The sequence below is a fragment of the Bombina bombina genome, chromosome 6, assembly GCF_027579735.1.
Source record: "Bombina bombina isolate aBomBom1 chromosome 6, aBomBom1.pri, whole genome shotgun sequence".
NCBI classification, from domain to species: Eukaryota; Metazoa; Chordata; class Amphibia; order Anura; family Bombinatoridae; genus Bombina; species Bombina bombina.
The window spans coordinates 1,037,819,592-1,037,836,651 of NC_069504.1; the positions used below are offsets into that span (position 1 = coordinate 1,037,819,592).

The 17,060-nt window shown below is 37.7% G+C and overlaps 1 protein-coding gene across 4 annotated transcripts in view; it reads left to right on the plus strand.

The window, feature by feature from the left end:
• Positions 1-17,060, plus strand: part of CLINT1 (clathrin interactor 1) — a 283,297-nt gene that overhangs the window by 225,095 nt on the left and 41,142 nt on the right. Inside the window, exons 7-8 of one of the 4 annotated variants that reach the window (XM_053718783.1) lie at positions 12,976-13,210; positions 13,437-13,509. In XM_053718783.1, the coding sequence (XP_053574758.1) occupies positions 12,976-13,210; positions 13,437-13,509 (308 nt within the window). Of the gene's footprint in view, positions 1-12,971; positions 13,211-13,436; positions 13,510-17,060 lie in introns of all 4 variants that reach the window. The other 3 variants (XM_053718785.1, XM_053718782.1, XM_053718784.1) reach the window with 3 other exon arrangements.

Genomic DNA, 17,060 nt, shown 5'->3' on the forward strand with positions numbered 1-17,060 from the left:
GGTTCCCTTCTTGGGAACAATTATAGACTCCTTAGAAATGAGGATTTTTCTGACAGAGGTCAGAAAAACAAAACTTCTAGACTCTTGTCGGATACTTCATTCCGTTCCTCTTCCTTCCATAGCTCAGTGCATGGAAGTGATCGGGTTGATGGTAGCGGCAATGGACATAGTTCCTTTTGCGCGCATTCATCTAAGACCATTACAACTGTGCATGCTCAGTCAGTGGAATGGGGACTATACAGACTTGTCTCCGAAGATACAAGTAAATCAGAGGACCAGAGACTCACTCCGTTGGTGGCTGTCCCTGGACAACCTGTCACAAGGGATGACATTCCGCAGACCAGAGTGGGTCATTGTCACGACCGACGCCAGTCTGATGGGCTGGGGCGCGGTCTGGGGATCCCTGAAAGCTCAGGGTCTTTGGTCTCGGGAAGAATCTCTTCTACCGATAAATATTCTGGAACTGAGAGCGATATTCAATGCTCTCAAGGCTTGGCCTCAGCTAGCGAGGACCAAGTTCATACGGTTTCAATCAGACAACATGACAACTGTTGCGTACATTAACCATCAGGGGGGAACAAGGAGTTCCCTAGCGATGGAAGAAGTGACCAAAATCATTCTATGGGCGGAGTCTCACTCCTGCCACCTGTCTGCTATCCACATCCCAGGAGTGGAAAATTGGGAAGCGGATTTTCTGAGTCGTCAGACATTGCATCCGGGGGAGTGGGAACTCCATCCGGAAATCTTTGCCCAAGTCACTCACCTGTGGGGCATTCCAGACATGGATCTGATGGCCTCTCGTCAGAACTTCAAAGTTCCTTGCTACGGGTCCAGATCCAGGGATCCCAAGGCGGCTCTAGTGGATGCACTAGTAGCACCTTGGACCTTCAAACTAGCTTATGTGTTCCCGCCATTTCCTCTCATCCCCAGGCTGGTAGCCAGGATCAATCAGGAGAGGGCGTCGGTGATCTTGATAGCTCCTGCGTGGCGATACTCTTGTTCAGGCCAGAAAGCCTGTAACTAGAAGGATTTACCACAAAATTTGGAAAAAATATATCTGTTGGTGTGAATCTAAAGGATTCCCTTGGGACAAGGTTAAGATTCCTAGGATTCTATCCTTCCTTCAAGAAGGATTGGAAAAAGGATTATCTGCAAGTTCCCTGAAGGGACAGATTTCTGCCTTGTCGGTGTTACTTCACAAAAAGCTGGCAGCTGTGCCAGATGTTCAAGCCTTTGTTCAGGCTCTGGTTAGAATCAAGCCTGTTTACAAACCTTTGACTCCTCCTTGGAGTCTCAATTTAGTTCTTTCAGTTCTTCAGGGGGTTCCGTTTGAACCCTTACATTCGTTGATATTAAGTTATTATCTTGGAAAGTTTTGTTTTTAGTTGCAATTTCTTCTGCTAGAAGAGTTTCAGAATTATCTGCTCTGCAGTGTTCTTCTCCTTATCTGGTGTTCCATGCAGATAAGGTGGTTTTACGTACTAAACCTGGTTTTCTTCCAAAAGTTGTTTCTAACAAAAACATTAACCAGGAGATTATCGTACCTTCTCTGTGTCCGAAACCAGTTTCAAAGAAGGAACGTTTGTTGCACAATTTGGATGTTGTTCGCGCTCTAAAATTCTATTTAGATGCTACAAAGGATTTTAGACAAACATCTTCCTTGTTTGTTGTTTATTCAGGTAAAAGGAGAGGTCAAAAAGCAACTTCTACCTCTCTCTCTTTTTGGATTAAAAGCATCATCAGATTAGCTTACGAGACTGCCGGACGGCAGCCTCCCGAAAGAATCACAGCTCATTCCACTAGGGCTGTGGCTTCCACATGGGCCTTCAAGAACGAGGCTTCTGTTGATCAGATATGTAGGGCAGCGACTTGGTCTTCACTGCACACTTTTACCAAATTTTACAAGTTTGATACTTTTGCTTCTTCTGAGGCTATTTTTGGGAGAAAGGTTTTGCAAGCCGTGGTGCCTTCCATTTAGGTGACCTGATTTGCTCCCTCCCTTCATCCGTGTCCTAAAGCTTTGGTATTGGTTCCCACAAGTAAGGATGACGCCGTGGACCGGACACACCTATGTTGGAGAAAACAGAATTTATGTTTACCTGATAAATTTCTTTCTCCAACGGTGTGTCCGGTCCACGGCCCGCCCTGGTTTTTTAATCAGGTCTGATAATTTATTTTCTTTAACTACAGTCACCACGGTACCATATGGTTTCTCCTATGCAAATATTCCTCCTTAACGTCGGTCGAATGACTGGGGTAGGCGGAGCCTAGGAGGGATCATGTGACCAGCTTTGCTGGGCTCTTTGCCATTTCCTGTTGGGGAAGAGAATATCCCACAAGTAAGGATGACGCCGTGGACCGGACACACCGTTGGAGAAAGAAATTTATCAGGTAAACATAAATTCTGTTTTATGTAAGAACTTACCTGATAAATTAATTTCTTTCATATTAGCAAGAGTCCATGAGGCCCGCCCTTTTTTGTGGTGGTTATGATTTTTTTGTATAAAGCACAATTATTCCAATTCCTTATTTTATATGCTTTCGCACTTTTTTCTTATCACCCCACTTCTTGGCTATTCGTTAAACTGAATTGTGGGTGTGGTGAGGGGTGTATTTATAGGCATTTTAAGGTTTGGGAAACTTTGCCCCTCCTGGTAGGAATGTATATCCCATACGTCACTAGCTCATGGACTCTTGCTAATATGAAAGAAATGAATTTATCAGGTAAGTTCTTACATAAATTATGTTTTTTGCTGTCCTCATCTCAATTTTCACCTAAATTGTGAATTCTAACAACATTAGTGGAGGAATTATTGTCTTTTCCTTGTGTCCTAATCCTAAGAATTCTTTGGTAAGATTCTTACATTCTTTAGGATATGGTAAGAGTTTTTATTATGTTGAAGCTACTCAGATTTCAGACAGACTTCTAGTCTATTTGTTATCTTTTCTGGTTTTAGGAAGGTCAGAAGGCTTCTGCCATTTCCTTGGCATCTTGGTTAAGCTTTTGATTCATCATGCTTATTGGGAGTCGGATTATTCCCCGTCTCAGAGGATTACGGCTCATTCTACTAGGTCAGTTTCTACTTCCTGGGCTTTTTAAGAATGAAGCCTCTGTTGATCAAATTTGCAAAGCAATGACTTGGTGGTCTTTGCATATTTTTACTAAATTCTACCATTTTGATGTTTTCTCTTCTTTAGAAGCAGTTTTTGGTAGAATAGTACTTCAGGCAGATGTTTCAGTTTGATTCTTCTGCTTATAATTTTCATTATTAAAATTGAAACTTTTGATTTGGGTAGTGGATTAATTTTTCAGCGGAATTGGCTGTCTTTATTTTATCCCTCCCTCTCTAGTGACTCTTGCGTGGAAGTTCCACATCTTGGGTATTTATATCCCATACGTCACTAGCTTATGGACTCTTGCTAATTACATGAAAGAAAACATAATTTATGTAAGAACTTACCTGATAAATTCATTTCTTTCATATTAGCAAGAGTCCATGAGGCCCACCCTTTTTTGTGGTGGTTATGATTTTTTTGTATAAAGCACAATTATTCCAATTCCTTATTTTGTTGATGCTTTCGCTCTTTTCTTATCACCCCACTTCTTGGCTATTCGTTAAACTGAATTGTGGGTGTGGTGAGGGGTGTATTTATAGGCATTTTAAGGTTTGGGAAACTTTGCCCCTCCTGGTAGGAATGTATATCCCATACGTCACTAGCTCATGGACTCTTGCTAATATGAAAGAAATGAATTTATCAGGTAAGTTCTTACATAAATTATGTTTTTCTTCATTCTCTTGGTATCTTTATTTGAAAAGCAAGAATGTAAGTTTAGATGCCAGCCCATTGTTGGTGAACAACCTGGGTTGTTCTTGCTGATTGGTGGATAAATTCACCCACCAATAAACAAGAGCTGTCCAGTGTTCTCAACCAAAAATTGGCTGGCTCCTTAGTTTAGATACCTTCTTTTTCAAATAAAGATAGCAAGAGAACAAAGAAAAATTGATAATAGGAGTAAATTAGAAAACTGCTTAAAATTGCATACCCTATCTGGTATTACAAAAGAAAAAAAATTGGGTTCAGTGTCCCTTTAAGCAGAGGCCGTGTTCCTGTTCCACGGCGTTGATTCTGGTAAGATCATTTCATTTTTTTATATATGTAATGATAACGCAAGAAGACAGGGTCACAGTGTGGTTCCTTTTATCTGTATAGAATCAAGGGTTAATCTCCGGAAGGTGATTATTGAACAGGGGTGAATGTATACAGTACATGATTGCTTTATTATGTTTTGCTGCAACATGTGTGAGATGTGGATCTGGCAATGTGTGAACAGTCAGGTTCTTCCTTCATTTTGATTATTGTGCAGCCTGTTTAGTTTGGCGTGCTTGTTCTCGGCTGCAGGGGCGGTCCTGCATGGCACTCCATGTGACCGGGTGTGGCCTCATTCTCTCCCATTCCTGACCGTCGGTTGCAAGAGACGAAAGCGGTTTCTTTGTGGGCCTGGGTCATAAGAGGTGGTGAGTGCCATTGGGAATATAAAGGTGCCATTTAATTTTTGCTATAAGTCAATATTAAAAGCGCAAGCTATGGATGACTCTGATATGTTTGAGGGTACTCCCTCTTTACCTAAATCTAATGCCTGTGTTTATTGTGAGGAGGCTTTGGTATATCCGCCTGCTCAACTATGTTCCGCATGCCTCGATAAAATAGTGATATCTAAAAGAAATCAGATATTTAGCGCATTGAGCCATCCACCTCTGAGGGGTCGCCGTCCCGTGAGGTGCGTTTCCTACATTAATCTGCGATTACACATGCAGCTACCCAGTGCACTTCTAATCCTCCTGCGGAAGTGGCCATGTTGCTGCCCGATTTTGCTGAGCAGTTGCAATTGGCGGTATCTGCAGTCTTTAGTGCTTTACCTCACCCGGCTAAGCGCAAGCGAAAGGTTAAACATTGCTATCCTTCCCAGGGGTTATCTACTCCATTGGATGTATCCAAGACTAGATTATCCACTAATGCGGAGGACTCTCTCTTTTTCTGGGTCGGAATCTGCGGCCTCTAAACCTCCGGCTGCGGAGGAACCAGACTTTAGGTTTAGGATGGAGAACTTAAGTTTATTAAAAGACGTTGGCTACTCTAGAGGTTCTGGAACCAAAGTTACCGGAGGAACCTTCTATTCCTAAGCTTGATAAAGTTTGAGGACAGGGTAGTGCCCCAGACTTTCCCAGTTCCGGTAAAGATGGCATATATTTTTAAAGGGACACTGAATCCAAATTTTTTCTTTCGTAATTCAGATAGAGCATGGAATTTTAAGCAACTTTCTAATTTACTCCTATTATCAAATTTTCTTTATTCTCTTGGTATCTTTATTTGAAATGCAAGAATGTAAGTTTAGATGCCGGCCCATTTTTGGTGAACAACCTAGGTTGTACTTGCTGATTGGTGGATAAATTCATCCACCAATCCAAAACTGCTGTCCAGAACTCTGAACCAAGAAAAATGCTTAGATGCCTTCTTTTTCAAATAAAGATGGCAAGAGAACGAAGAAACATTGACAATAGTAGTAAATTAGAAAGTTGCTTAAAAGTGCATGCTCTGAATCACAAAATAAAAAATTTGGGTTTAGTGCCCCTTTAAGAATGAATGGGAGAGACTTGGATCGTCTTTCTCCCCTTCTTCGTTTAAAAAATAGTTCCCAGTCCCAGACTCTCTGCTAGAATTGTGGGGATCTGTCCCTAAGGTGAATGGAGCTATATCTACACTTGCTAAGCGCACCACTATCCCGCTTGAGGATAGTTCGACGTTTAAGGAACCCATGGATAAGAAATTAGAGACCCTGTTAAGAAAGCTGTTTCTGCACACGAAGTTCGTATTTCAACCTGCAGCCGCGTTCGCTGTGGTGGCGGAAGCCTCTACCTATTGGTGTGACTCTATCAAAGATGGTCGAGGTGGAAACTCCCCTCAATGAGATACATGAAAGAATTAAGGCCCTGAGGGTAGCTAATTTGTTTGTTTATTTGTGATGCTAATATGCAGATTATTCGCTTGAATGCCAAGACATCAGGCTTTTCTGTCCCGGAGGGCTCTGTGGTTCTGCTGACATGACGTCCAAATCGACATGAAGGGGTGGCCTCCGATCAGTCTCTGGATCTCGTAGGGGGCAGACTATCTCTTTTCGTGGAGGCTTGGATGAGAGACGTCCAGGATCCTTGGTTTCTGTAAGTTGTTGCCCAGGGTTACAGGATAGGTTTCAAAACTCATCCTCCCAGGGGCAGAATCTTTTTGTCAAATCTATCATTAAAACCAGAGAAACGGGATGCCTTTCTAGAGTGCGTGAGTGTAACATATGCCTGCCTGATGTCACTGTCCCTTTAAGACTGCATTTCCTGCTACTGACAATAATACTGTTTGGGTAGTATCTGCATTTAACTTACCTGCCTAATTAATTAATCATTCATGCACCTGATTCCCTCAGCCTCTTTTTAAACCATCTAAGGCCTGATGTGCATTGCATTAGCTTTAACGTTTTGTTCCAGAACAACAGAGGTCTGTGACTGTTCCTGCATGGATTTTACCAGCATATTCAAACTACAGCCTTTCCTTTTAGCTATGCTTAAAATGATCTAATCGCAAGTATCCATATAATTCCATTTTGTTTCCTGAACACTGCTACTTAACAAACTCTGAACTTTTATTCTAAATTACAAGTATGCATTTGGTTATAATCACTCTCTAATTACTACAACAGCATTGTACTCAGAACTTTATAACTATTCTCTGCTACAAGTTGTCATATTCTGAAATATCCTCCTCCAAATATGTTAATATATTCAGAAATCTGCATCTATGTGTTCAGTTAAACAGCTTTCCTGTGATTCTCCAATATATGCTCAAACAGTATTTAATGCCTTAAACCTGCAACGTGTCTATCACCTGTGCTGCTCTGCTTATTACTGACATACAGCTCTATATAATATTATGTACTGTGAACCTGCAACAAACCTTTGCATCTATGAGTCAATCTTCTACCAGTTTACTCTGAAGCCTGAACATCTTACATTGCTATAATTTTCACTTATGAATCCTGCAGCTACTCCTATTAACTACAAATCACAGTATCAATTTATGTTTACATTGAAGCCAGAATATATTGTATACATATGTTTCACTCTCCATGAATTCTACAATAAGTTCTTGCAACTATGAATCACAGAATATCATCTATCCACGTCCAGGATACTCTTCCCCGGGTCTGGGGTCGGTGTCTCCAATTCCCAACCACTGCCCCGAGGGTCTGTGTCCTGAGCGCATATACATTAGAGCATGACAGTGAGGGATTTCTCCTCTCCAGCAGTAATTGTGCCAGTACCGCTAGCAGAAAGAGGTCTAGGGTACAATTCAAACTTTTTCGTGGTACCAAAGGAAGAGGGCATGTTTCGCCCGATTCTGGACCTAAAGTGCTTGAACAAGTTTCTGTCGGTTCTATCGTTCAAAATGGAGAAGGTGAAGTCTATCCTGCCCCTAGTTCAAGAGGGTCAGTTTATGACTGATAGACTTGAAGGACGCTTACCTTTGTGTGCCAATACACAAGAATCACTTCAGGTTCTTAAGGTTCGCCTTTCTGGATCAGCACTTCCAGTTTGAAGGTTCTGGGAGCTCTGCACGCGATGGCGATATCCAGAGGGATAGCAGTTGCTCCTTATCTGGACGACATCCTGGTTCAGGCTCCGTCCTACCGGCTGGCAGAGGACCATTCCGGAGCTGCTCCTCTTCTGTGATCTCATGGATGGAAGATAAACTCAGGAATGAGTTTTGGTCCCCAGTACCAGAGTTGAATTCCTGGGCACGATAATAGACTATATAGCCATGAAAATATTCCTAACAGACCAGAGACGTCGCAAAATTGTCTCCAGCTGTCTTGCCCTTCAGTCCTCCTCAAGGCCATTAGTGGCCCAGTGCATGGAGGTGATGGGGCTCATGGTATCCACTATAGATGTCATTCCATTCGCCAGATTCCATCTCCGGCCTCTTAAGCTGTGCATGCTGAGGCAGTGGGACAGCGATCATTCGGACCTATCCCAACTGATCTCTCTGGACAATGGGTCGAGGGAATCTCTCTCTTGGTGGATCCGTCCAGATCAGCTGTCCCAGGGGACATCCTTCCTGAGACCATCTTGGGAGATTGTGACTACGGACGCGAGTCTCCCAGGTTCGGGAGCAATTTGGGGTGCCAGGAAGGCACAGGGCAGGTGCAATCGGAAGGAGTCTTCTACCGATCAACATCCTAGAAATTCGGGCGATCTTCAACGCTCTGGGGGCTTGGCCCCTCCTGGGTTTGTCCAAGTTCATCAGATTCCAGTCAGACAATATTACCTCGGCGGCTTACATCAACCATGTTTTTGCTTCGGCTGAAGCAGCTTTTGGGAGAAACGTTTTACAGGCTGTGGTGCCCTCAGAATAGGGTCCTCCTCTTCCTTTTTGTTCCCTCCCGTTATTCATTCAGTGTCCTCTGGAGCTTGGCTATAGTTTTCCCAACAGTAAGGAATGAAGCCGTGGACTCTCCCTATCTTAGAAAGGAAAACATAATTTTTGCTTACCAGATAAATTCCTTTCCTTCCAGATAGGGAGAGTCCACGGCCCCCATCAGTTTTTTCTTGTCTTTGGGTGGTCCCCTATTATTTATTTTATTCTTCTGGTACCATTTATACCCTAATGTTTCTCCTACTTTTCCTTGTTCCCTCGGCAGAATGACTGGGGTAATGAGGAAGTGGGAGGGATATTTAAGCCTTTGGCTGAAGTGTCTTTGCCTTTTCCTGGTGGCCAGGTGTTGTATATCCCAACAGTAAGGAATGAAGCCGTGGACTCATCAGGAAGGAAAGGAATTTATCTGGTAAGCATAAATTATGTTTTTAAACAACATTCCATTTTACTTCTATTATATAATTTGTTTAATTATTTAGATATCCTTTGTTGAAGAAATAGTAATGCACATGGGTGAGTCAATCACATGAGGCATCTATGTGCAGCCACCAATCAGCAGCTACTGAGTCTATTTAGATATGGCTTTTCAACAATGGATAACATAGGATGAAGCCAGGGAACTGTGTAAAACTTAGCATATATTAGCACAACTAGTGCTTAGTAAAAAAAAGAGCAAACTAATCATATGGAAAATGCATCAAAAGAGAACGCGTTTCGGCCTTGGTCGTAATCATAGCTGTTGCACAAACCAACACCTGCGACATGTAAAACACATATCACCATATGGTTGGTTAAAACAAATATTACAGATTTGCATGTTGATTCCCTGCACCTGTTCCACTATGACAACTATAATAAGTGTAAATATCGGTACATATTAGTAGACTATGTAACATTTAGGTAGCTATCTTTCCCTTTTCTTTGCTTTCTTTCTTTGAAAAGCCTAAACAGCTTTACTTTTCGTTCCTTATATGTCCTAAACCTTTCCCTTAACTTATCTTGTATGATACATGTACCAATAGAGCAAAAATGGTTACAGTATAAAGGGAGATACATTGTATCAAAAATTCATAAATCCAGATACGTTGCTGAGAAGTACAAAGTAAATGTGTCAGATGCTTAAAGTGTTCATAAAGTGACGCTATAAATAGAATATATAAAAAAAAATTGGCAATAAATAAATGGTGATACAATATTGATTATTCTAGGGCAACACAAAGCCCGATACGCCCAGCATTTACCATTTTACATTTACCATAATAAAATACATATACAAGGTGAGATTAAATTATTCAACTAAATAGTTGAACTTTATGTTGTATACATAGCTGACTTGTATTAAATCTACATATGAAAATTTAACATGGGAATAATATATGTATGATACATTATGACATCAAACTTGCTAGTGGAGGTTAAGGTCATACATATTTAGAGTTCATACCTGCTGGAGCTCTGGTACGCAGTCTGAATATCCAATACATTTCCTGTCTGGCTAAGAGAATGTCCCTATTCCTTCCCCTTTTTGGATTAAACACTTTATGATCGTCCACCTGAATGAATTGAGATTATTTGTATGTACTAAAGCAAAGTGTTGAACCAGTGGAGTAGTTGCTCATCCTATTCTAATTGCGGACAATTTGCAAACCAATAACAAAAACAAATATTTGCATTTCTAACCGTTCTGCAATTAGTTTTTGAAACATTAGAGATTTTATTGAAAATTGAAATTAGATTTTACTTAATATAGAATTATCCCCAAATTTTTATTTTCTATCATTGAAAGATTGTGTTTCACCGTAACAACATTCTTCCAGCATACTAAGATGATTCTATCATAAGAGGCTTTGCTTTAACCCCTTAATGACCGCAGCACTTTTCATTTTCTGTCCGTTTGGGACCAAGGCTATTTTTACATTTTTGCAGTGTTTGTGTTTAGCTGTAATTTTCCTTTCTCGCCATTAAATGGACTTTCAAAAGATACCATTATTTTCATCATATCTTATAATTTACTATAAAAAAACATTATAAAATATGAGGAAAAAATGGGAAAAAACACACTTTTTCTAACTTTGACCCCCAAAATCTGTTAAACATCTACAACCACCAAAAAACACCCATGCTAAATAGTTTCTAAATTTTGTCCTGAGTTTAGAAATACCCAATGTTTACATCTTCTTTGCTTTTTTTGCAAGTTATAGGGCCATAAATACAAGTAGCACTTTGCTATTTCCAAACCACTTTTTTTCAAAATTAGCGCTAGTTACATTGGGACACTAATATCTTTCAGGAATCCCTGAATATCCATTGACATGTATATATTTTTTTTCAAAGACATCCCAAAGTATTGATCTAGGCCCATTTTGGTATATTTCATGCCACTATTTCACCGCCAAATGCGATCAAATAAAAAAAATTGTTCACTTTTTCACAAATTTTTTCACTGAAATTATTTACAAACAACTTATGCAATTATAGCATAAATGGTTGTAAATGCTTCTCTGGGATCCCCTTTGTCAGAAATAGACATATATGGCTTTGGCTTTGCTTTTTGGTAATTAGAAGGCTGCTAAATGCCACTGCGCACAATACGTGTATTATGCCCAGCAGTGAAGGGGTTAATTAGGGAACATGTAGGGAGTTTCTAGGGATAATTTTAGCTTTAATTTAGTGTAGTAGACAACCCCAAGAATTGATCTAGGCCCAGCTTGGTATATTTCATGCCACCATTTCACCGCCAAATGCGATCAAAGTAAAAAAAAAAAAGGTTAATTTTTTCACAATTTTAGGTTTCTCACTGAAATTATTTACAAACAGCTTGTGCAATTATGGCACAAATGGTTGTAAATGCTTCTCTGGGATGCCCTTTGTTCAGAAATAGCAGACATATATGACTTAGGCGTTGCTTTTTGGTAATTAGAAAGTCGCTAAATGCTGCTGCGCATCACACATGTATTATGGCTAGCAGTGAAGGGGTTAATTAGGTAGCTTGTAGGGAGCTTGCAGGGTTAATTTTAGCTTTAGTGTAGAGATCAGCCTCCCACCTGTCACATCCCACCCCCTGATCCCTCCCAAACAGCTCCCTTCTCTCCCCCACCCCACAATTGTCCCCGCCATATTAAAGGGCCATGATACCCACATTTTTTCTTTCATGATTTAGAAATAGAATGCAATTTTAAACATCTTTCTAATTTACTTCTATTATCTAATTTGTTTTATTCTCTTGAGATTCATTGCTGAAAAGCATATCTAGATATGCTCAGTAGCTGCTGATTGGTTGCTGCACATAGAAGCCTCATGTGATTGGCTCACCCATGTGCATTGCTTTTTCTTCAAATAAGGATATCTAAAAAATGAAGCAAAATAAATAAAAGAAGTAAATTGTAATGTTGTTTAAATTTATATGTTCTATCTGAATCATGAAAGAAAGATTTTGGGTTTAGTGGCCCTTTAAGTACTTCATGATTAGGATAGAGAATAAAATTTTAAATGACATTCCAATTGACTTTTATTATCTAATTTGCTTCATTCTTTAGATATCCTTTGTTGAAGAAATAGCAATGCACATGGGTGAGCCAATCACATGAGGCATCTATGTGCATCCACCAATCAGCAGCTCATGAGCTGATTTAGATATGCTTTTCAACAACAATGCCAAAAGAATGAAGCAAATTAGATGATAGAAGTAAATTGGAAAGTTGATTAAAATTGCATGTTCTTTCTAAATCATGAAAGAGAAAATTTGGATTTCATGTCCCTTTAATATGACAGTAGTATGAAGATGCATGTGTAACTAAAAGTCTTTATACATGGTTACTCTGCTTTATGATCTTCTCACTGTTCATTTCCACTTGTACTCTTTGTCCATTATTCACCAATCTTCTTGTGCTGTAAGCCATTGCCCCTCCTTCTCCCTCCATACACTGTTGTGTAATTGAAGCTGATGTTCCTAATATCCATCCAACCTCTAATTGTTACTCACGTATAATCAGCTACAGTTAGTTGCAACTATCACAGCTGATATAACTACAAAAGCACTTCTAATATACAAGTGTTCCCTATTGATTTCTGCACACGGCTTTACTGTTTGCATAGACACTGCAGTTCATTTTGTTGCTCAAAATATATACTTTTCTTTTTTTCACCAACCCATCTAGGCTCTGAACCCTTGTATCTTCTTCTCCCTCCTTTTGTCTTGCACCTTTCTTTTTTAGGTTATAAGCTTATAGCCAAGTTCTATTTGTTTGTTTGTTTTAAATATGTGTTCTCTGTCTGTATGTACTACACCCCTGTACAGCACTGTATACATTGATTCGCAATTATTTTCACTGGTACAGCAACTGTTTTTTGCTTTGTTTTCTTTTGTTTTTTTGGTAAAGTTAAATAAATGTTAAATGATGTGAATTTAATAAGTCTGATTAAAATTAGCAAAGTAAGTATCTGTTTACATTGACATCAGAAGCTTGACCTTTTCTATAATCCCATACTTTGAAGTGACAGTGAAGAGGATAAGAAATCCAACCGATCAAAACCAGCATCGGAGTTCAAAGATGAAGAAGAAATGGTAACTACTAAAAGCATCCACATCACTCAGGCTACTGAGACCACTACAACACGCCACAAACGTACAGGAAACCCAGCCAAAATTGACCTGGGTGCAGCTGCTCATTACACTGGGGACAGAGATAGCCCAGAGACCATACGTTCTAGTCAAACTGCTGCATCCAAGGTGAATTCTCTTATTTTAATATAGTGGCTTATCATTATTTGGTTTAGAAGTGGTTGTCACTTACAACATTGCTATCCTGTTAGTTCTTGAATGTTCACTAAAACTTCCTTTTGTAGCTTCTCGCATGTCTACTTGTCATTGGGAAAGTGCTGTCCTGACATAATTTGTTCTTTTGAAACCACTCACTCTGTGTAGAGTTTGTTCTAATTGTTTTATTTTTTTCTAGCCTGCTGCAGCCAATAACAAGCCTACCAACTCCTTGGTAGACCTATTGTTTGAGGAATCTGGACAGGCAACAGGTACTGTATGTATAGAAATTATATAGTTTAAGCAGATAATGAATGTCTCTATGTATGCAATGTTATGCGAATTGTCCATGATAAACAATATTCTATCTTATCAAAACTTTTAGTAGCAGGGTTAAACAATATAGTCAGTTTAGATTTATTTCTAATATCACATTCCATCATGTTCATTCACAATGCTATCATTTTTTTTAATGTCAATTAATTGAACATCTGGTCCATATTTAAAAGCTAAACCCCCAGTTATGGTTCATACCACCTAATGATCATGAGATTAAAAAGTGTATGTATATATATATATATATATATATATATATATATATATATATATATATATATATATATATATATATATATATATATATATATATATATTGTAAAGGACTTCTAAGCAGCAAATTAGTATGTCTGTCCCGGGACAGTGGAAGGAGCGAGCTTACGTTCACTCTCATCTTATTTTCCTATTCAGCTTAAGGAAGTTTACAATGAAATCTCATGAGATCACAGTAAAAGAGTTCATGACCTCAGCACTGTTGATGCTGATTGGCTGCTGTTCATTTCTTCATTTTTTTTATTTTTTATTTTGTTTTACCTGCAGCTGGGTAGCAGCTGAGTATAACTTTTTACACAGAACTTACTCTGCTGAGCTGAGGAGTTTGTGAGGTAAAATATCTTCTTTTTTCACATAGAGATGCTCAGGTGATATTTTCCTGTCCGCTTTTTACAGTTATATACTGCATTAGTTTCAAGTGATTTAGCATATTATGTCTCTTTAAAACTAAAAGATAAGGTATTTTAAGGTGTTACATGGTATATTTTCTTGATTTAAGCTTACGCAAATTTACTCACTGGTCATTTTTAGGTTACAAGTGGCCGCACACAATTTGTATTGTGAAACTGGGTGGAGTAACAATTCTTATTGGGACCTCTTCTACTCTCATAACTTGAAAATTATTTTTTCTATTTATGCTTTAAAGCCTTGTTAAATCTGTTAAGTTTCTGTACAATTTTGTGGTTTTATTTATTTTGTTTTGTCCATCATTGATCTAAAATCTACCACTCAATAGATTGTGTGCTATAATTCAATTTTGAACTTTATATCTACTATGGAAAAATTAAAGCTTCCAAGGATGGCAAATAACATTTACGTTACTGTGTTTAACAAAGCATCATTTACTTCAAGCATAACACTTTGTGCCCGACTGGCATTGCCAGGTGTCTAGCAGTGTAGTCTGCCAATTATCAAATGCACTGGTTGGAGGTTGAGTTCATCATATATATATTAAATCACCACATGCACCTGTAATGCTGGTATGGTCATAGCACTCACTATTGTCCTTGCTTAATTCTCTAATGAAACAACATTTCAGGACTCCTGCTTGTTCAGAATTTTAATAAACATAATTTTGAAATGTTTTAAATGACATATGTTTTATAATACTGCTTGTTTTACTTACAGGAATAAAAGAGACAGAATTAAAATGTGCATGGGTACATTCCAATCTTAATTAGAATCATTTTTTCAATATACTTCAATTAGTTAAAATGCTAGTAAAAGTTATTATTCTATTAGTGACATACACACATATACTATGTGGGACTATAGGGACAGAGTACAAACATCATACCTGGTCTGAGAGCTGGTGGTGTTGTGTCAGTAAACACTTTATTTGTGTCATACAAGCCACAGCTGAAATATGGCATATGCCATTAAAAAACAGTAATACATTTTACATGAAGCATTTTTGCTAATGGAAATATGTTGCAAACACTCTTCTACACATTTTGATTTGACTTTTCTATCCCTTTAATATAATCGTAAAGGAATGTTTATAAAGTAATCAAAAATTATATCATGCACATGAGTGCTATTATTTTTCCATGCAAAAATGATTTTCCTGTAGTGTATGAGTCTAATCCCGCTTTTTAAAGGGACAATCTACACCTTGGTCAATTTAAAGTCTTATTATGGAATAGCAAAAATCTTATATCCGGATATAATAAAATCCAATCAAAAAATTCTTTAAAAGAATAGATCTAATAATATCTATATGATTGACGATAATTTGTAAACAGTATTATAAGGTAAATAAGATCACAGAATTACATATAAAAAAATATATAGGTTACATATAAAAACAATTTGTGCGGGACCAAGTGGTACATATTAAGATAATAAATATATATAAAAAGGATTATGCCAATAATAGAAAAAAAAGAGTATACTCAAAAATATAAAAAGAAAAAAATAAGAAAAAATATAAAAGATGGAAAAAATGATGAAAAAATTAATAAAATTGGAAAAATGTTAGTGATAAAGTACTTTATAGTTAATCAAATGATCCAAATGTGAATAGGTATCTCCAAATCCCAATCAGGAGAATGTAGACATTTAGTGCAAAAGATAAACACACAGGTAAATCCTGAGACCAGTATTGTAATGTCTCTTTAAATTTATCATTAACATTTTTTAAATTTTATAAATTTTTTCATCATTTTTTCCATCTTTATTAATTTTTTATATTTTTCTTTTTTTTTCTTTTTATATTTTTGGGTATACTCTTTTTTTCTATTATTGGCATAATCCTTTTTATATATATTTGTTATCTTTATATGTACCACTTGGTCCCGCACAATTGTTTTTATATGTAATTCTGTGATCTTATTTACCTTCTAATACTGTTTACAAATATTATTGTCAATCATATAGATGTTATAAGATCTATTCTTTTAAAGAAGGTTTGATTGGATTTTATTATGTCCGGATATATACATAAAGTTTTAATCTTAACATTTTTAATTTTATGTTTAGTTCTTCTAAGAGTATATATATATATATATATATATATATATATATATATATACTCGCTATATATATATATATATATATATATATATATATATATATATATATATATATATATATATATATATATATATATATATATATATATATATATATACTGTATAATATAATTATACATTTTTTTTATTGAACTCGGGTATATGCTTTGATTTTTTTCTAAGACCACCATTGTAATTATTTTACAATCTAAGTTTATGTTTTGTCTATAACACTATTTCTTTCATGTAATTAGCAAGAGTCCATGAGCTAGTGACGTATGGGATATACATTCCTACCAGGAGGGGCAAAGTTTCCCAAACCTTAAAATGCCTATAAATACACCCCTCACCACACCCACAATTCAGTTTTACAAACTTTGCCTCCGATGGAGGTGGTGAAGTAAGTTTGTGCTAGATTCTACGTTGATATGCGCTCCGCAGCAAGTTGGAGCCCGGTTTTTCTCTCAGCGTGCAGTGAATGTCAGAGGGATGTGAGGAGAGTATTGCCTATTTGAATGCAGTGATCTCCTTCTACGGGGTCTATTTCATAGGTTCTCTGTTATCGGTCGTAGAGATTCATCTCTTACCTCCCTTTTCAGATCGACGATATACTCTTATATATACCATTACCTCTGCTGATTCTCGTTTCAGTACTGGTTTGGCTTTCTACAAACATGTAGATGAGTGTCCTGGGGTAAGTA